The sequence below is a fragment of the Chiloscyllium plagiosum genome, unplaced genomic scaffold (assembly GCF_037043375.1).
Source record: "Chiloscyllium plagiosum isolate Xiang-an unplaced genomic scaffold, Cpla_swu_hap1 HiC_scaffold_2, whole genome shotgun sequence".
Taxonomy (NCBI): Eukaryota; Metazoa; Chordata; class Chondrichthyes; order Orectolobiformes; family Hemiscylliidae; genus Chiloscyllium; species Chiloscyllium plagiosum.
Genome location: NW_028270140.1, coordinates 158,625,940 through 158,648,499, shown reverse-complemented (window position 1 = coordinate 158,648,499; position 22,560 = coordinate 158,625,940). Strand labels below are relative to the sequence as shown.

At 42.4% G+C, this 22,560-nt stretch overlaps 1 protein-coding gene across 2 annotated transcripts in view; it reads right to left on the bottom strand.

The window, feature by feature from the left end:
- ghra (growth hormone receptor a) overlaps positions 1-22,560 on the bottom strand; it is a 220,467-nt gene that overhangs the window by 40,754 nt on the left and 157,153 nt on the right. For both annotated transcript variants that reach the window (XM_043703291.2, XM_043703317.2), the window contains 3 exons: positions 18,354-18,516; positions 17,577-17,706; positions 9,580-9,749 (listed from right to left, as the gene is read on the bottom strand). In XM_043703291.2, the coding sequence (XP_043559226.1) occupies positions 9,580-9,749; positions 17,577-17,706; positions 18,354-18,516 (463 nt within the window). The remainder of the gene's footprint in view (positions 1-9,579; positions 9,750-17,576; positions 17,707-18,353; positions 18,517-22,560) is intronic.

The window sequence follows — 22,560 nt, the reverse complement described above, 5'->3', positions numbered from 1 at the left end:
ATTTCTCGGCTTACTTCCTCAGCTGATCAAGGTCCTGCTGCAATTTCTGATAACCTTCCTCACTGTCCACAATACCTTCTATTTTCGTGTCACCTGTTAACTTACTAACCATGCCTTGTTCATTTTCATCCAAATCATTGATATAGATAACAAACTGCAATGGGCCCAGCACCAACCCTTGAGGCACTCCACGAGTCACAGGCCTCCAGTCCGGCAAGCATCCTTCCACTATTATTCTCTGTTTCCTATCATCAAGCCAATTGTATATGCAATTACCTCCCCCAGGATTCCATGTGATCTAACCTTCCAGAGCAGCCTACCTTGTAGAACCTTATCAAAGCCTTACTAAAATCCATATAGACTACATCTACTACCCTGCCCTCATCAACCTTCTGGGTCACTTCATCAAAGAACTCTAAAGGTTTGGGAGGCATGGTCTCCCATCCACAAAGCCATGTTGACTATTCCTAATCAAACCCTGTCTTTCCAAATGCATATATATCTTATCTCTCAGAATCTTCTGAACTAACCCACCACAGATGTTAGGCTTACTGGTCTCTAATTCCCAGGTTTTTCTTTGCAGCCCTTCTTGAATAAGGGCACAACGTTCACTCTCCTCCAGTCTTCCAAGATCTTACCTGTGGCTAACGATGGTACAAAAATATCATCTAGGACCCCTATAATTTCTTCTTCAGCCTCTTGCAGTGTCCTTGGATGTATTTGGTTAGGACCAAGAGATTTATCCACCTTCATACATTTCAATAGATCCAACACCTTCTCTAATGTGTTATGGACTGTCCCCAAGATATTACCACTAACTTCCACAAGATCCCAAGTCTTCGTGTCTTTCTCCATGATAAACACAGAGGAGAAATATTTCACTGAAGGCCTCCCTCTCCATAACTAATTTAAAATTAATAGAGTTATGGTCTCTGATCCCAAAGTGCTCCCCCACTCTCACCTCCATGACCTGTCCTGTCGCCCAAGAGTAGGTAGTTTTTGCCCCTTCCTGAGTAGGACTCTCTATATACCGCTTGAGGAAACATTCCTGAACATATTTAAATAATTGCACCCCATCTGAGCTCTTAACATAGACTGGGATGAAGAAAATTAAAATCCCCTACTATGACTACCCTATTGCTCCTGCTAGTCTGCCGAGTCTCCTTGCATATTTGTTCCTGTTATTCCCGTTGACTATTTGGGGGCCTAAAGTACAACCTCAACAACATCACCACCCCCTTCCTATTTCTTAGCTGCACCCACAAAGCCTCACTGGATGATTCTTCATTTATGTCATCTCTGATTACTGCTGTACTACTCGTCTTAATCAAAAATGCAACTCCCCCTCCCTTCTTTCCACCAGCTCTGTCCTCCTAAAACATCTGTACCCTGGTACATTAAGCTGTCAGTCCTGTCCCTCCCTTAGGCATGTTTCTGTAATGGCTATAATATCCCAGTCCCATGTACCGAAACACGCCTTGAGTTCATCGGTCTTACCTGTCAGCCCTCTCGCATTGAAATAGATGTAATTTAATCTAATAGGTATTCCTTGCTCCTTGTCCTGTTCCAGCCTGACCTGTCTCTTCACTTTACTATTTTTGAAAGCTTATTGGCCTGACATATTAAACTCTGTTTCCCTCCACAGACCTGCTAACATTTTCCAGCGTATTTTGTTATAATTTCAGATTCTCAGCATCTGCAGTATGTAACTTTTGTATTACCGCCACCTTCGATCATTTCTGCACAGATACATCACACTGTAAACTTTTGCTATTAGTTCTGTCTTACAATCTTATACTCCACAACCACCTGATGAAGGAGCAGTGCTCTGAAAGCTAGTGCTTCCAATTAAATCTGTTGGACGATAACCTGGTGTTGTGTGATTTTTAACTTTGTACACCCCAGTCCAACACCAGCATCTCCAAATCATGGTTATCAGCCGTTTTTGTCGGTTCCATAGTGTGGTGTTTATTCTATTGGTTAGCAGTGGTGTGGGGTCACACTCCCTCTGTAGGTAGGTGTTAGTATCTATAAGTAGTTTCTCTGCTTTCTGAATATATTTGGTTTTGTCCATAATTCTGCCTTTATCAGCTGGTACTATGATTATGTTCTTGTCATTTCTGAGTGTTTTTCTGAGTTCATGGCTGGTGCAGGCAGGAACTCTGAGAGGTTTGGAATGGGAGCCAGTGGAAAAACAGCAGGGGTGACTGATGAATGGTCTCAATCTTAGTGACCAAGAAGTCCAGGAGTTTCTCACAATTTTTCTTGGAGGTGATGGTGGATAAAATGGGGAGAAAGCTTTAAGATAAAAAGAGAAAATGCTGGAGAAACTCAGCAGTTCTGGCATTACCTAACTCTGAGGAGTTTTTGGATTCAAATTTTAATTCTGTTTCTCTCTCCACAGATGCTGTTAGACCTGAGTTTCTCCAGCACTTTCTATCTTTATTTCAGATTTCGAGCACCTGCAGGACTTTATTTTCACTTGAGGACTTTAAGAACAAAGTTGCAGCAGAGAAAGAAATTATGGATTATCTTTGGATTTTGGAACAGATTGGAACAGTGCATAGGTTTAGCAATACAGTACTTTAAGAGCTGACTATGGATTCATTAAACTATTTATTCACGGTATCCTTTCACATCTGCATTCATTGGAGTTGAAGAAGGGTTTTTTAAAAATTCATTCGTGGGATATTCGTGTCGCTGGCTGGCCAGCACATATTGCCCGTCCCTAGTTGTTCTTGAGATATAGGGGGATAAGCCAGGCTGAGACGGTGAGAATGAATGCGTTTGGTTAAGTAAATCAGTAGCTGCAGGAATGCATAGGTGGACAGAGGCTCAAAGGCTGATTGAGATATGATTTAAGTGCAGTTGTAAGTGAATTGAGAGATATTGCTGTGGTAGCACGTTTCTTATTGACAGCCCTGGTTTTATTAAAATTGGGGACTTCTTAACTCCGTTGCTCATCATTGTTCCAATATGTAAAATGCCACTCCAAAGGCATCATTCAAATGTAAATTCTTGTGGATGCAAAGTGGAAACCACTCAACAATGCCTGGAACCAGTCAAGCACATGGTGGCATGGTGGCTCAGAGAGTCCCTCACAGTACCAGGGATTCGGTTGCGATTCCAACCTCGGGTGAACGTCTGTGTGGAGTTTTGCACATTCTCCCTGTGTCTGCGTGGGTTTCCTCTGGGTGCTTTGGTTTCCTCCCTCAATCCAAAGATGTGCAGTTTAAGTGAATTGGCCATGCTAAATTGTTCAGGGATGCGTAGGCTAGGTGCATTATGCACAGGTAAACCTAGGATAGGGAAATGGATCTGGACGGGTTACTCTTTGGAGGGTTGGTGTGGATTTGTTGGGCTGAAGGGCCTCTTTCCACATTGTAGGGATTCTATGATTCACAGTTGAAATGCTTAGTGAATTTACTGGATGGATTTCAGAAAGACACTACATTAATTGAAATTGGCTGAACTCATATCAGACACTTTTTGTTTCTCTGCATCTTTGATTAAGCTTCCAAAGGGCCAAACAGGTGTTGACTATGCTCCCACTTCTCAATTTACATGTATTTGGAAAGGCAAGGGCTGATTAGGGATAGTCAATATGGCTTTGTGTGTGGGAAATCATGTCTCATGAACTTGATTGAGTTTTTGAAAAGGTTGTTATTGGACCCAATATACCGGCCACTGCAGCGGACAGCTGAAACTGACAACCGGAAGCAGCAGGGACAGGCCACTATAAATGCCGGAGGAAACATCACAGAAGCGCTTCACAGGAGGCTCCCAAGTACTAAGGATGTTACCTAGACAGGGGATGAAACGTCTGCAACACAAATGCCCAGCTTGGTGAACAGAACCACAACAACGAGCACCCGAGCTACAAATCATCTCCCAAATTTTTGATAAAGTAACAAAGAGGATTGATGAGGGCAAAGTGGTGGACGTGATCTATATGGACTTCAGAAAGGTGTTCGACAAGATTCCCCATGGGAGGTTGGTTAGCAAGATTAGATCTCATGGAATACAGGGAGCACCAGCCAGTTGGATTCAGAACTGGCTTGATGATAGAAGACGGTAATTGGTGGTGGAGGGTTGTTTTTCAGACTGGAGGCCTGTGACCAGTGGAATGCCACAAGGATCGGTGCTGGGTCCACTACTTTTCATTATTTATATCAATCATTTGGATATGAACATAGGAGATATAGTTAGTAAGTTTGCAGATGACACCAAAATTGGAAGTGCAGTGGACAGCGAAGAGGGTTACCTCAGATTACAACGGGATCTTGATCAGATGGGCCAATAGGCTGAGGAGTGGCAGATGGAGTTTAACTTAAATAAACGTGAGGTGCTGCATTTTGGGAAAGCAAATCTTAGCAGGACTTATACCCTTAATGGTAAGGTCCTAGGGAGTGTTGCTGAACAAAGAGACCTTGGAATGCAGGTTCATAGCTCCTTGAAAGTCAGAGGTAGATAGGATAGTGAAGGTGGCTTTGGTATGCTTTCTTTTACTGGTCAGAATATTGAATACAGGAGTTGGGAGGTCATGTTGCAGCTGTACAGGACATTGGTTAGGCCACATTTGGAATATTGCATGCAGTTTTGGTCTCCTTCCTATCGGAAAGATGTTGTGAAACTTGAAAGGATTCAGAAAAGATTTACAAGAATGTTGCTGGGGTTGGAGGATTTGAGCTACAGGGAGAGACTGAATAGGCTGAGGCTGTTTTCCCTGGAGCGTCGGAGGCTGAGGGGTGACCACACCGAGGTTTATAAAATCATGAGTGGCATGGGTAGGATAAATAGACAAAATCTTTTCCCTAGGGTGGAGGAGTCCAGAACTAAAGGGCATAGGTTTAGGGGGAGAGGGGAAAGGTATAAAAGGGACCTAAGGGACAACTTTTTCATGCAAAGGGTGGCGCATGTGTGGAATGAGCTGCCAGAGGAAGTGGTGGAGGCTGGTACCATTGCAACATTTAAAAGGTAGCTGGATGTGTATATGAATAGGAAGGGTTTGCAGGGATATGGACCAAGTGCTCGTAAATGGGACTAGAATAGTGAGTTTTGAGAAGATTTGTAGCTCAGTTTGGGGTTCTGGATATAAGTTTACTCACTGAGCTGGAAGGTTCGTTTTCAAATGTTTCGTTACTATATTCAGTAAGATCATCAGTGAGCCCCCAGTGAAGCACTGGGGGTATAGCCGCTTTTTATTTGTGCATTTATGTTTCCTTGGGTTGATGATGTCACTTCCTTTTTTTTCCCTCAGGTGGTAAATGGCATCCAAGTCAATGTGTTTGTTGATAGAGTTCCTTTTGGAGGGCCATGTTTCCAGGAATTCTCACAAATTTCTCTGTTTGGCTTGTCCTAGGATGGATGTGTTGTCCCAGTCGAAGTGGTGTCCTTTCTCATCTGTATGTAAATATACTAGGAGAGTGGGTCATTTCTTTTTGTGGCTAGTTGATGTTCATCTCTCCTGGTGCCGGGTTTTCTGCCTGTTTGTCCAATGTAGTGTCTATTACAGTTCTTACAAGGTATTTTGTAAGTTACATTAGTTTTGCTTGTTGTCTGTATAGGGTCTTTCAACTCATCACTCTCACTAGCATCTTTACATTCAGATGAGGAAGGACACCACTTCAACTGGAACAACACATCCATCCTAGGACGAGCCAAACAGAGAAATGTGTGAGAATTCCTGGAAACATGGCACTCCAAACGGAACTCTATCAACAAACACATTGACTTGGATGCCATATACCACCTCCTGCAACAAAAGAAAAGGAAATGACATCACCACAGGAAATGACATCACCAACCCAAGGAAACCTAGACACATAAATAAAAAGTGGGCCATACCACCAGTGCCTCACCAGAGGCTCACTGATGATGTTAATTAGTATGGTGACAAAAGGTTCTGAAAATGAACCTTCCTGCTCAGCGAGCAAACTTACATCGGGACTAGATTAGATTGGGTTATCTAGTCGGCATGGACGAGTTGGACCGAAGGGTCTGTTTCCGTGCTGTACATCTCTATGACTGACTTAGCTCAATTGATCCTTAATCCTTTATTTACACATGTTGGGAAAGCTAACTATTTTAGCACCTACCCACTCTCCGTAATATGGGGGTGAGCTTGGGGTGTGGATGAGGTGGTGCACTGGAGTATTGCCCTTTTTTTAACAAATAATATCCAGGGTGTAGTGTCCTAGAGATTCAGGCAACCATCAGCAACATTCATGACCAAGAGTTACAGTCCAGATGTTAATTCATGTTTTGTATTTTCAATTAAGCTTGGTAAGGATTACACCTTCCATTATTTTACAGTTCCAAAACACTATGTACTCAGGAGCAGTTCTCACAGATTGGAGGGTGGGAAATGTAATCCCACCATTTAAAAACAAGGATGGAGAGGAAAAAGCAGAGAATTAGACTGTTGGCTTAAATCAGTCATGAGAATGTCTCACTCATCCACCTCAATAAAAGATGTGATAACAGAACACTTGAAAAGCATTAACAGGATTGGACAGTCAGCAGAACGTTTCTGCAGCTACTGATTTGCTCAAACGTATCCACACCTCCAGCTTGATATTCTAGTCCGTAGGTAACCCATAGCTCTGTTTCAGACTGGCCATTGCCCTGGGAACATCTTTTCTCTTCCCTTCAGTCCAGCGGATGTTGAGTTGAAATGGATGACAAGATTAGTGGACTCACTTCCACATCTGTCTATACAACTTGAAGTGCTATGGGGTCCTGCTTTCTCCTGCTAAAACTTCCAGAAGTACAGCTGACCCTTTGCTTCTGAGTCTACTACATGTTGTCTTCTTAAACCCACCATCTCCACTCAGACCTCCATGTGATGAGTTTCTGGAGAAAGCTGAAAGATCTGCCCAACTGCTTCATATCTTTTCAGAGGATATGGGGAAGGGGCAGAAGGGCAGGGCTCAGGGTCAAGATCAACTATGATTATGGCACAGCAGACTTGACAGGTTGAATAATCTCCTCTCACTCTTAGGTTATCTTGTTATTCCCTCCCTTGCATTAAGCCATTAGGCCAAGCTTCCTCTGAAGCTCCATTCTGCCCTGATCCTGAATTTGTATGTTTTACTATTTTCACACTGAACTCCCTTCATATCCTTTCACAGCTCAATGTCTCCATGAAACCCACCTTTATTTTCTTTATTCCTTCATGAGATGAGGGTGTGACTGACAAGGTCAGTATTTGTTTTTTATTCCCCAAAAAACACTATTCCCACTAAACCGCTGATCATCCAATGCCCTCTCCTGGTCTGCATGTTAGACAATAAATGAAACTCTCCTTTCAGGCATTATCCCTGTCTCCTTTTAAATCAGCCATTATCACCCAATCCACTGACTAAAACTACCGCATGACTCCACATTCTTTGCAAACTACTGCCCCCATCTCCAACCTCCCTTTCCTTTCTGAACCCCATCAATATGTTGTTACCTTCAAAATCTGTGTCCCCCTTTTCTGAAAGTCCAAGTTTGAATCCCTCCTATCAGGTTTCTCTTCCTATCTTGGGACTGAAACGGGTTTTAACGTCACAATTCACATCCTGTAACTGCAGTAAAATTTCTTCTCTGGTCCTTTTGACCAGTCTGCAGCGTTTTTAAAATTCATTCACGGGAATGATGGCATCGCCCATGTATTGTCCATACCCAATTGCCCAGAGGGATGTTAATAGTCAACGACAATGCTGTGGGTCTGCAGTCATGTATAGTTCAGTCCAGGTAAGGATTCCTTCCCTAATGGACATTAGTGAACCAGAATATGTTTTTCTTGACAATTGACAATGGATTCATGTTCATCATAAAACTCTTAATTCCAGATTTGAATTCAAATACCATCACCTGCCATGGTGGGATTTGAACTCAGGCCTCCAGAACATTGCCTCGGTCTCTGGATTAACAGACCAGCAATACTACCATTGGGCCCATTGTCTCCCATTTGACACAGTGACGACCACCTCCACCTCTGTGTTCTCTCCTGTCATGTCCAGGCAGGTGAAACTGCTCTCAACAGAGTACAGCACTGAAAATGTGTTGCTGGAAAAGCGCAGCAGGTCAGGCAGCATCCAAGGAGCAGGAGAATCGACGTTTTGGGCATGAGCCTTTCTTCAGGAATGAGTACTCAACAGAGTACATCCTTGCTGTCTCACTGTAGCCGGACAATCACCTACAATGGTTTCTCTTCCAGCTCGCATGCCATTCACTCGGATCTATCCTTGTCCCTTCCTATTTCTCTTTGCGTCACTGCACCTCAGTGACATCATTGGAAAGCAAAACATTCAGTGTTCAGTGTTTTTTGGTGACACTTGTTATATGGCCAAAGGGCATGAGAAATGTTGGATCAGCCATAATCCTACTGAATGGCAAAGCAAACTCAAGGGGCTGAATGGCCTACCACTATTCCTATTTTTGATGGTCTTCAGTGCTAGATGAGCAGAAATTCCCTCCAACTAAACATGGGAAGTCTGATCCATGCTCCAAAATCTATTACCCATCTACTGACTTTGCCCCTCATCCTGGTAAGTCTGAGATGATACCAAGTTGTTCACAGCATTCAACTGAGATGAGCTGCTGACCATACATTTGAGCCAGCTCAAAGGTTGTCTACGCCTCTGTAACATCACCTGACTTCACCCTATCTCAGTTCAGTTGCTGCTGTAACCCTCATTCATGTCTTCCTCACCTCAAAATGACATTTGGAGCTGACACTGAGAATGTTGTTACTCTGCTAGGTCCCTTAAAACTGACAAATGGATCGGTCTTGGATGAACACAAAACATTGTTCAAATTAGACACTGAGTTTACAATCCCAGTCCCTTGACCATAATGAGCTTATTCAATTCAAATTGTTCAATGTAATGAAAGGTACAAGTCCTCTTGACTAAAAATTATACATTATATTTCAGATACAGTGACTTGTAAAACTTAAGTTTTGCTGAAGAGAGACATGCTCGTGAAGCTTTTCTCTTGAACTTGCAAGATAGATGCAAGGAAACAAAATTTTAAATGGGAAGAATAATTTATACCACTAACTAATCAGCTCCCTGTTTCTGTAAATAAGGTGGATGTCTGACAAAGAGATTTCTCCCATTTCTGAGCATGTTTGTGTTCCATCTCCAGATTCTGCTGTTGTAATGATTTTATTATTTTCTTGTTCTTTAATGGGATATTGGCACTTGCCAGAATTTTGTTAGTCTTCCTAGTTGCCCTTGGAATGAGTAACCTGCTTGGCCATTTCAAGGGGAAGTGAAGAGTTAACCACATTGCTGTAGGGCTGGAGTCAGACAACATAAGGACAGCAGATTTCCTTCTCACTAAAGGACATTAGTCAGGTCCTTTTTGACAGCACTCAATGATAGTTTCACGGTCACCTAATGTTATGTTCCAGATTTATGCATTGAATTTAAAATTGCACCAGCTGCCATAATGGCATGTGATCCCACATCCTAGACCATCAGCCTGAGTTTCTAGATTACTAGTCCAGTGATATTACCATTCTGCCACCATCCTAAACCATTCTCTCAATGCTTTCTCAAAGAACAAGTAGGAAGTTTATTTTACCAATGTTATCAATGGAGAAGCAGCGTTTATCGAAAGTGATGTTCTGATCCTGAATCTCTGATTTGAGCTGTACACAATACGAAATCCAGATTGAGGTGTAGGTTTGGTTGAAGTAGCAGATGCTTCCATTGTGCATGTATTTGGGACATTCTTTCCAGTCAGCATTATTCCTGAAGGAACATTAATCTGTTAGTGTCTTATGTAAATATGAATCATTCTAAAACATTACACAACTTAGCATGGATTGATCATTGACTGTATATTCTCATTAGACACACAAGATTAAATCAGTACCTTAACACATAACGAACTATTAATGCACCGAACATAAATTTCAGCAAAGCAATCTGCAGATACCAATTCTCAGATATCTGCATAAAAGGCAATCAACTGTAAACTACTTCCACATGTCAGTCTTAACATTCATCCAAGATCTCATACCCCTCTTCCCACTACGTTTATTGTGACTCTTGCTCAGATTCATTGAGTATCAGGATTTTCTCATTTTGAAACAATATTTTGGATTTATACTTTAGCCAACTGTTCCAGTAGAGTTAACACTGGCATCTACCCAATAATGTGGAAAATTGCCCAGATACACAAAAAACAGGACAGATCCAACCTGGCCAACTTCTGCCCCATCAGTCCACTCTCAATCATCACTAAAATGATGGAAGATGTCGTCAACTATCAAGCAGCACCTGCTCAGCAATGACCTACTCAGTGACTCCCAGTTTTGGTTCCGTTAGGACCATTCAACTCCTGACCTCATTCCAAGCTTGTTTCAAACATGACAAGAGAGCTGAATTCCAGAGGTGAGGTGAGAGTGACTGCTTATAATGCATAAGACATAGAAACAGAATTAGGCCATTTGGCCCATCGGGTAACTTCTGTGATGAATCTTTTTTTAAAAAAATTAAAGTCAGAGTGCTGTTCTGAAATGGTGACTAAATGCAGCTGTTGTCATTAAGTAGGTGACTGCAGAGCCCAGCGGTATTAATGGAAAGGTACTTCTCCAATTTTACAACAGATAGACGATAAGATATAAGAGCAGAATTAGACCATTCAGCCCATTAACTCTATTCTGACATTTAATTATGGCTGATATGTTTCTCAACCCCATTCTCCTGCCTTCTCCCCGTAACCCTTAATCCTGTTACCAATCAAGAACCTATGTATTTCTGTCATAAATACACTAAATGACTTGGTCTCCAGAGCCCTCCATAGCAATGAATTCCACAAATTATCTACCCTCAGGCTGAAGAAATTCCTTTACATCTCAGTTCCAAGTGGTTACGCCTTCACTCTGAGGCTGTGCCCTCAGGTGCTAGTCTCTCCTATTAGTGGAAACGTCTTCTCCACATCCACTTTATCCAGGCCACTAGTTTTTTGTAAGTTTCAATCATTACCAGGTCTGAAGTGGGGATGTTTGGCGATGATTACATAAAGTTCAGCACCATTCAGTACTTCTCAGAAACTGAAGCAGTCCATGTTCAAATGCAGCAAGAATTGGGCAATATCTGAGCTTTGGCTGATAAGTGCAAGTCACATTTGCACCACTCAAATATCAGGTAGTGATTGTTTCTTATTGGAGAGAATCTGTTGCTCTTTGACCTTAAACAAACTCACCTTCACTGAATTCTCCACCACAATCATGGGGATCATCACTGTCCAGAAAATGTACTGGAACAGCCATATAAATACTTTGGATAAAAGGGTAGATTGAAGGCTGAGAATCCTGCAGTAAGGAATTGACTTTCTGACTCCCCAGATCCTATCCACCATCTTCAAGGCACAAGTCAGGAGTGTCATGGAATACTCCACATTTGCTTGGATGGGTGCAGCTGCAACAATATTCAAGCAACTTGACACCACCAAAGAAAAAAAACACATGCGCAAACATTCAGTTTACCAGTGATGCTCAGTGGCAATAGTTTGTACAATCTACAAGATGCATTGTAATAACTTGAGGCTCCTTGAACAGTACATTGCAAAATAATGAACTCTACCACCTAGAACATCCATAGCAGCAGACATAGGGGAACACCACCACCTGCAAGTTGCCATCCAAGCCACTCAGTATTCTGACTTCAAAAGATATCACCTTCCCTTTAGTGTCACTGGGCCAAATGGTACCATAGCTAAAAGGATTTGATTACTAATGTGAAACAGAGTATATAAATAAAATGTCCTTTTGGGTTGTCATGCTGTAACTGATAGAATGACATAAGGATCATGGCTCCGCCTCGTCTACTTACAGTCTTTATGAATGTTTTGGATGAGGAGACTGAATGGTATGGTGGCTGTATTTATCAAAGTCATAAAAATATGTAAAAGTAAATTGTCAAGAGAAAGTAGAGTGGATGCAAAGGGGTGCATGAGAGGGTAAGTGAGTGAGAAAAAATGGCACATTGCAAATAAGGAATAAATGACATGAATAAATATGATTGTCTCCATTTTGGCAAGAAGAATAGAAAAGCGGTATGTTATTTAAATGGAGAGAGATTGCAGTATTTAGCAGTACAGAGGGATCTGAGTGTCCTGGTACATGAATCGCATAAGGTTAGCCAGTAACTACAGCAAGTAATTAGGAAGCAATTTGAATATCAGCCTTTATTGCAAGGGTAATTGAATATAAAATTAGAATTGTTTTACTGTCACTGCACTGAGCCTTAGTGAGACCACACCTGTACAGTTTTAGATTAGATTACCTACAGTGCAGAAACAGGCCCTTCGGCCCAACCAGTCCACACTGACCCTCCGAAGAGTAACCCACCCAGACCCATTTCCCTCTGTCTAGTGCACCTAGCACTATGGGTAATTTAGCATGGCCAATTCACCTAACCTGCACATCTTTGGACTGTGGGAGGAAATCCACGCAGACATGGGGAGAATGTGCAGACACCACACAGACAATCGCCCGAGGCTGGAATCGAACCTAGCACCCTGGTGCTGTGAGGCACCAGTGCTAACCACTGAGCCACCGTGCCGCCCATTTGGTCTCCTTATTTGAAAAAGGATGATTTAGAAGCAGCTCAGAGTAGGTTCACTCTACTGGTTCCATAGATGAAAAGGTTTGTCTTATCAGGAAAGGTTGAACAGATTGAATCTTTACCCATTGGAGTTTAAAAGAATGTTGAGATGATCTTGAAACACAAAGGATCCTGCAAGGACTGCTTACGGTGGATGCCTGATGTTTCCTCTTGTGGAGGAGGCTAAAACTAGGAGATATTGTGTATAAATGATAGGCCTCTCTTTTAAGATAGAGATGATGTGGGGTTTTTTTTCTCAGAGCCTTGCAAGAGGGTGAAATTCTTTTCCTCAGAAGGTAGTGCAGTCTGGGTAATTAAATATTTATCCCAGGCTGAGTTAGGCAGATCTTTGAGAGTCAGGGACTCGAGGGTTAAGTGGGCTGCAGACAGCAAAGTGGTGTTGAGACTACAACAAGAGTAAACAGAGCAGTCTACATGAGTAGACTCAAAGGTCCAAATAGCCAGCTCATGTTCCTATGTTCCCAGGTAGAACTTTGATTCGGGACAGATTAAACTTCCTTCTACTCTTTTAAACTGAAAATAAAGCACCCTACACACTGTCCCCATCAAATACTTCCAGGATAGGTACAGCATGAGGTTAGATACAGCGTAAAGCTCTTTTACACTGTCCCCATCAAAAACTGCCACTGTAAACAATGTTGAATTTAAAAGACAGTCAGAGATTTTTTTGTAATTAACAATAAATTTTAACTTGACAGAAGACAGCTTCTCTCCAATGCTGCAGTTGGCAACTTTGCTGGACATCACTGACCAGGCATGCCTTTCCCTTGTCGTACAGAGGGTAGTTAACAGTCAACCATATTGCTGTGGGTCTGGATACACATGTAGGCCAGACCAGGTAAGGATATTCAGATTTCTCTCCCTGAAGAACATTAATGAACCAGATAGACTTTTCCTGACAATCAGTAACCGTTTCACACTCCTCAACAGAATCCTAAAACTAGATTTTTTTATTGCATTCAAATTCTACTATCTGCCATGGCAGAATTTGAACCTGGGTCTCCAGGCCATTACCTGGGTCTGGGTCTGTAGATTAATAGCCTAGTGATAATACTGCTAAGCCATCATCTCCCCAAAGCCTTATGGCCTTTATAAATATGGTAATTATCCTATCTACTCATATCAACATGTAATTCCAAACTGCTGATTCAGAGATGTATTAGTATCCTATGTGAAAAAGACGTTAGGTACAGATTAGAAAGGATATGTTAACTTAAATCATTCTTCATCCTTTAATTGTACCCTCTCTCATTGATAACCTGTGGGAATAATTAGATCATCCCTTATTAGTTGGAAAATATTGATCTAAACGGTGTGCCATTCAGTGCAACATTGTATATTTGTACAATTTTGTTGCTTATTCTGACTGTAAAGATAGAATAGTACAAGTAGTAATCTGATGGACATGGAGAACGATGGTCCATTGATCATTCTCAAAGCTAAAGATTTAATTTTATGAAACAGAAAGGCAGCAGTGAATTGCAGTGCAGATCACCTGGTGAGACAAACTCAAATAAAGGGCTTTATTCTTGATGTGGAGGTGTTGGACTCGGTGGACAAAGTCGGAAGTCACATGATGCCAGGTTATAGTTCAACAGGTTTATTTGAAATCACGAGCATTCAGAGGCTGCTCCTTTGTCACCTGATGAAGGAGCAGCACTCCGAAAGCTTGTGATTTCAAATAAACCTGTTAGACTGTAACCTGGTATCATATATTCTTGCTGGTTATTAGGGTATCACTGGCAAGGCCAGCATTTGTTGCCCATCCCTAATTACCCTGGAACTGAGTGGTTTGCTCAGCCAGTTTAGGAGGGCAGTTAAGACTCCAATCCATTGCTGTGGGTACGCAGTCACATGTTATCCAGTGAAATCTTTTGGTATTCTTTCATGGATATCACTGGCATGATCAACAACTCCTCTTCCCTGCCTCCCCTACTCAATACAGCATTTAGCCCTCCCCACCACAGCTTGTAACCCTTAATTCTCTCCGTAGTCAAAACCCTGTTCAACTCAGTGTCAGCTATACTCAATGACGCAGTCTGCACTGCTCATGTTTAGTTTGGTGAATTCCAAAGATTAATGCCCCACTGAATAAAGAAATTTCCTCTTCATATCCATCTAAAATGGGACCCCCTCCCCCATTATTTTTAACTTACGGCCTCTGGATTCACCCCCAGAAAAACATCTTCTCAGTGTCTAACCTATCAAACCACTTCAGAACCCTATTTTTTTCCAATAAGACTAGTTCTCATTCTTTTAAACAACCATGGCTCAACCTATTCAACATTTCCTCAAAAGACCCAGACCAATATTTTGAAATATGAATTGAAATCAACTGATAGAATTCAAATTAAATTCTTAACTTTGGAATTGAAAGATCATCTCAGTGATGGTGACCATTAAGCCAACGACAACGTTGTAATAAAAATTTGGTTTATTTAAGTCTTTTAGTAAGGGAAATCTGCCAACCTTACCTGATCTGGCCTCCATGTGACTCCAGACCTACAGCAACGTGGGTGACCTTGCCCTCTGAATTGGCCAAGCAAGCTATTGAAATTCTGGTCTTACCAGTGACATTTCAAAGACGGAAGAATGGCTGCTGAAGTAATTGAGCAAATTGTAAACTAAAGGCTAGGAGGCAATTAAGAGTTTGAGATGTTAACAATGAGGATCAGTATATAAGGTGCAGATTTTTTAATGGACTTGGATTTTATCAAGGTTTTTGATTATTTGGCAAACTGATCAAAAAAAAACAAGTGCTAAATTGAATTATGAATTACTTCAGATGCAAAAAGCAAAGACACTGACACGTGTTTTTTTGACTGGGTCGGAAATCACACAACACCAGGTTATTGTCCAACAGGTTTATTTTACCTGACGAAGGAGCAGCACCCCGAAAGCTTGAGATTTCAAATGAACCTGTGGGACTTTGTGCATTCTAGTCCAACACTGACACCTACACATCATGGCTTTGTTACGGAAAAGTATTCAATGGGGCTCTGCAATGCTGTGTAACGGGCTCCCTGTTTTTCAAGGTGGTAAGCAATTATTTCTCAATATGTATTACTGTTTAAAAATGCTTGCAGATGATATGAAAATTGACCATGTGATTGCAAGAAGAGAAATCATCAGAATGATCAGGCAGGCAGACAAATAGCAAGTTCATTTAAAAACTGGAAAAGTTTTTGTTTTAATAAATTTGTTAATTGTGGTCGCACAGGCTAGACCAGCATTTATTGTTCATCCCTAATTGCCCAGAAAGTGGCTAAGAGTCAACCACATTTCTGTGGGTTTGGAGTCACACATTGAACAGACCAAGTAAAGATGGCAGATTTCCTTCCCTGCTTCAAGGATATTGGCAGACACAGGGTTTTTACGACAATCAACAGTAGACTAGCTTTTCCTTTCCAGCTTTTTACTGAATTCCCTCCAGATTTTTATTGAATTAAAATATCACCATCTGCCATTGTGGGATTTAAACCCATGTCCTCAGAACATTAGCCTGAGGTTCTGGATCGCTAGTTTGGTGACATTATTATTGTATTGCCACCTCCACCAGAAGCTGGGGGAAGTAAGACAAGGAAATGCATGATAAATGGTAGAAAATAGACAGACTGGAGAAAGAACACCTCACCTTCCACCTTGGGACCCTCCAGTCACACAGAATCAATGTTGATTTCACCAGTTTCCTCATCCTAACCTCCCCCCCCCAAACCTTATCCCCACCTCGGCACCACCCTCTTGAATTGTCCTACCTGACCATCTTCTAACTATCCACTCACCCTCCAATCCAACCTATCACCATCACCCCCCATCTTCATCCACCTATAGCATTCCTAGCTACCTTCCCCCCAGCTTCACTCCCCTGCCATTTATCTCCCAGCCCCCTTGGGAGCCCCACCCCACATTCCTGATAAAGAGTTTATGCTCAAAATGTCGACTCTCCTGCTCCTCTGATGCTGCCTGACTGGCTGTGCTTTTCCAGCACCACACTCTTTGACAGAAAACTGACAGAATAATGCATATAGTTCTGATCACTGTTGCAGGAAGGATGTAATCACACACGAGAGGGTAAAAGCAGATTTATAATGATGTGGCCAAGACTGGACATATCAGCGATGAGGAAAGATTGGAGAGGCTGAGGTTGTTCTCCTTCAAACAGAGGAAGCTAAGGGGTGATTTGTTTGAGGTGTATAAAATGATGACTGGCCTATTTCCATTAGTAGAGAAGTCAATAACCAAGGGCCAATGATCTAAATAATTGAAGAATGGATTGAAATTTAGTATTTTCACCCAGAAAATGGTGGGGATCTGGTATTTATTTCCTGAAAGGGTGATTGAGACAGAAACCTTCATAATGTTAAAATGTATTTGGATGTGCACTTGAGATGCTTTAACCTCCAGGGCCACAGAACAGGTACTGGAAAGTTAATGAATTTGAATAGCACTTTTACTGTTAGTAGAAATACAATGAGCTGAACAGTCTTCTATTGCACCTTAAATTTTTTAATTTTCGAACAAAATAAATGCAGAACTTCATGTTTCTCTCATGCACAAATCAGCTAATTGTGGGTGACACAGTGGCACAGTGGTTAGCACTGCTGCCTCATAGCGCCAGAGACCTGGGTTCGATTCCCACCTCAGGTGTGGAGTTTGCATGTTCTCCCCGTGTCTGCGTGGGTTTCCTCTGGGTGCTCCGGTTTCCTCCCACAGTCCAAAGATGTGCAGGTCAGGTGAATTGGCCATGCTAAATTGCCCATAGTGTTAGTTGTAGGGGTATGGGTGGGTTGCGCTTCGGCGGGTCGGTGTGAACTTGTTGGGCTGGAGGGCCTGTTTCCACACTGTAAGTAAAGTAATCTAATCTAAATGTAAATAATCTAATCTAATTCTCCTGAACATCAAAAATTACCAGGGCTGTAAAAATCAGAAGCACAAAAAACTCACCCCTTTGTATAAAAGAATCTCAGTCGCCTTCGCTCTGTCAGATTCTGATAGTTTCCAACACTCCACCTGCACGTGAAGGTCTCCTGTTCTGGTGAGCGACATTCTGTTATCCTTGGCCTTTCCAAAGGGACTGGAATAGAGAAGAGAGACACACTAGCAATAGTGTAATACAACAGAAAGTACTGTAACCATGCACTGGCAATGCAATTGACCTGATTCCTCAGACATATAATAGCACACATCTGTTTGTATGTAAAGAATAACTGAACATACAAATAGTGGATTCAATCCTGAAGCCCTGTCCTCCATTCACCCTATAAAGCAAGATTCTGTCATTACATCAGCTGTTTTCTGATGAACATCATTAATGAGTCAATTCTAGATTGATATACCATCAGTTTTAATTTCATCCCTATCAGAGGTAAACCCTGTTTTCTCCCAGTGCCTGACCCACTGCTGAAAAGCATTAGGGCACGGTTTCACACATGCCAACTGTGCTCGAGTATCCCATCCTAAAGACACATTCCTCAAATTGGCATGCAGCAGGGGAATGGGGAGAAGGCTTGCCTTGCTCAGTTGATGTTTCCTCCATCTTTTGAAAATGTCTTACAGACCAGGAAACTGAGGAGGAGAGAGGTTGACCTGCTCTCTGGAGGAAGAGTGCACCGTGCAAATAGATTTTGGAGAATACAAAATACCATTTAGAATAGAAATTTCAAGATTGTCTTTCTTATTCATGGTTTAATCAACGTGGTTTGTTTTTGAAACTCAACTCACCTTCTACTGATTGTGACACTGGAAGGAACACTTTTAAAATGTTGCTAAATTCGCTGAAATTGCCAATGTTGGGATATGTGCTTCGGATTCGGACCACATACTCTTTCCCTGTTGCAAAGTTGTAGAGTGGCTGAGGTGGATGCTGGTGTGGCAAGGTTTCAATCTGTGAAGACAAGGCAATTCAGCAAAGGACACAGCGTTAACTTGGTTGCAGGAAACAAGACTTAGAAAACATGTTATCTAACACTAACTCTTATCAACATGCATTCCATTTTAGTGAACAAAAAACAAACAGGTGTCTAAATGTTCCATAATAAATACCAATACCATAGATATAGGTCCAGTTATGGTCACGGAATGCTCACGGAATGCTCAAATGGTCAGCCTCCCTCTCCACTTATTTAATCTTCTGGGGGGACATAAATAAAAGCTGAAAGCCTTGAAATCACATCTGACCTCCCTACTGAGGAGTGAAATTTAAAGTGAAATTGGTATTCTAACCAATCAGTTGTTTGACTTCAAGTGTTACACTTGCTTTTCTTTAAAATGAGAACCAATATAATTGTTGTGGTTCTGTTCGCCGAGCTGGAAGTTTTTGTTGTAAACGTTTCGTCCCCTGGCTAGGCGACATCATCAGTGCTTGGGAGCCTCCTGCGAATACCTTGTATAGGTTATCCTTTTCTTCTTCTCTCGTGAATCGGATTCCTGTGAGTGTGGCGTTGATGATCCGGTGTGTTTTTTCTATTTCCGTGTTTTTAATGATTACAAACGTGTCATCGACATATCTGACCCAAAAGTACCTAAAGGATTACCTAAAGTACACAAACCAGACATCCCATTCAGACCCATAGTATCACTGCCAGGGACACCATCATACAAACTGGCCAAAGAACTACAACAGAAACTGAAACACCTGGTCAGCGGATCCAGACACTCTATACAATCAACACAGGAATTCTTGGACATCATCAGAAATATACACATAGACAAAGAAGAAACCATGATATCATTCGACATGACGGCACTGTTCACTGCAATTGACAAAACTCTAGCCAGAGAAACAATAGCCAACCTACTGGACATACAGAACAGAAAACAGGATGCTGAATCTATCAACAAAGACGGCATACTTAAACTACTGGACTTGTGCCTCACAACACACTTCACATTCAACAACCAGATATACAAACAAATCAACTGAACACCCATGGGCTCACCGATCTCGGGACTCATAGCAGAGGCAGTTATGCAAAGGTTAGAACAAACAGTCCTACCACAAATTCAACCCAAACTCTGGGTCAGATATGTCGATGACACGTTTGTAATCATTAAAAACACAGAAATAGCAAAAACACACCGGATCATCTACGCCACACTCACAGGAATCCGATTCACGAGAGAAGAAGAAAAGGATAGCCAACTCCCATTCCTAGACGTGATGGTACAGAGAACACCGAACGGAGAATTCACTACAAGGATATACAGGAAAGCCACACACGCAGACCAAGTCCTAAACTATGAAAGTAACCACCCCAACACACAAACGAAGCTGCATCAGGACACTATTCAAAAGGGCCACAACACACTACAGTACACCAGAACTGCAAAAAGAAGAAGAGGAACACCTATACAAGGTATTCGCCAAAAACGGATACCCGCGCAACTTCATCAACAGATGCCTAAGAGAAAGACCACGGAACGAGGACATACCACAACCAAAAGGACTAGCCACACTACCATACATCAGGAGCATCTCGGAACTGACAGCCAGACTACTGCGACCCCTAGGACTCATAACGGCACACAAACCAACAGCCACGCTCAGACAACAACTCACCAGAACGAAGGACCCGATACCCAACATGAGCAAAACTAATGTAGTGTACAAAATACCATGCAAGGACTGCACAAAACACTATATAGGACAAACAGGAAGACAGCTAACAATCCGCATACATGAACATCAACTAGCCACGAAACGACACGACCAGCTATCCTTAGTAGCCACACACGCAGACAACAAGCAACATGAATTCGACTGGGACAACACTACTATCATAGGGCAAGCCAGACAGAGAACAGCCAGGGAATTCCTAGAGGCATGGCATTCATCCACAAACTCCATCAACAAACACATCGACCTGGACCCAATATACCAACCACTACAGCGGACAGCTGAAACTGACAATCGGAAGCGGCAGGGACAGACCACTATAAACACCGGAGGAAACATCAAAGAAGCGCTTTGCAGGAGGCTCCCAAGCACTGATGATGTCGCCTAGCCAGGGGACGAACGTTTGCAACAAAAACTTCCAGCTCGGCAAACAGAACCACAACAACGAGCACCCGAGCTACAAATCTTCGCACAAACTTTGAAAACCAATATTGTCGTAGGGAGTTCTCAATGAATGGCAGGACACTAGGAAGCTCGGAGAAAGAGAGGGATTTTGGGGTGCTGGTGTGCAGGTGGCAGGACAGATTAATAGGGTGGTTAAGAAGACATAAAGACATTTACCTTTATCAGTCATGGCATAGATTATAAGAGCATGGAAGTCATTTTGGTGCTGTACAGGACTTTGGTTAGGTCATAGCTTGTGAAGTTCTACTCCCCACACTATAGGAAGGATGTGATTACACTGGAGGGGGTACAGAGGAAATTCACCAGGATGTTGCGTAGGATGGAGCAGCTTTGGCAATGAAGAGAGGCTAGATAAGCTCAGGTTGTTTTCTTTGAAACAGAGAAGGTTGAGTGGAGATCTGACAAAGATGTATAAGATAATCAGCGACATGGACAGGGATTTATTTTATTCACTTAAGTGACATGGCATCGCTACCTAGCTAGCATTTATTGCCCATCCTAGTTGCCATTGCAAAGCTGATGATGAGCTACCTTCTACCTGGGCAACCTACAGCCTGGAGGACTCAACATTGAGTTCTCCAATTTGAAATAACCTCCCTCCCGATTCACCGACTCCCTTCCCAGTTCCTCCTCCTCCTCCCTTCCACTACTCCTTGCCACCAACTGGATTAATTCCTCCCATTGACCAACTAGGTATTACCCTCTACCTGTCTTCACTATTCCCACTTCACAACCTTGCCCCCTGCTTTCCCTTTTACTGCAGCTCCCCCTACACCTATCCCCAGTCCTGAAGAAGGATTAACCCAAAACGTGGACTTAGAACACAAACATAGAACAACACAGCAGAACAGGCCCTTTGGCCCTCGATGTTGCACCGACTTGTGAACTATTCTCAGCTCGTACCCCTACACTATCCCAGAATCATCCATGTGCTTATCTTAGGATTGTTTAAATTTCCCTAATGTGGCTGAGTTGATTACATTAGCAGGTAGGGCATTCCTCGCCCATACCACTCTCTGCATAAAGAACCTGCCTCTGACATCTGTATTAAATCTATCATCCCTCAATTTGTAGCTATGCCCCCTCGTACAAGCTGATGTCATCATCCGAGGAAAAATACTTTCACTGTCTACCCTATCTAATCATCTGATCATTTTGTATGTCTCTATCAAATCCCCTCTTAGCCTTCTCCTTGCCAATGAGAACAGACCCAAGTCTCTCAGCCTTTCCTCATAAGATCTTCCCTCCAGACCAGGCAACATCCTGGTAAATCTCCTCTGCACCTTTTCCAATGCTTCCACATCCTTCCCGAAATATGGGGACCAGAACTGTACACAATATTCCAAGTGTGGCCGCACTAGCGTTTTGTATAGTTGCAGCATGATATTGCGGCTCCTGAACTCAATCCCTCTACGAATGAAGCCTAACACACCTTCTTAACAGCACTATCCACCTGGGTGGCAACTTTCAGGGATCTATGTACATGGATTCCAAGATCCCTCTGCACACCCACACTACCAAGAATCTGCCTTCCTGTTATTCTTCCCAAAGTGCATCACCTCACATTTAGCTGAATTGAACTCCATTTGCCACCTCTCAGGCCAATTCTGCAGTTTATCCAAGTCTCCCTGCAACCTGTAACATTCTTCCACACTGTCCACTACTCCACCGACTTTACTGTTATCTGCAAATTTACTAATCCATCCACCTATGCCTGCGTCTAAGTCATTTACAAAAATGACAAAGAGCAGTGGTCCCAAAACAGATCCTTGTGGCACACCATTAGTAACTGGGCTCCAGACTGAATATTTTCCATCAACCACCACTCGCTGCCTTCTTTCAGAAAGC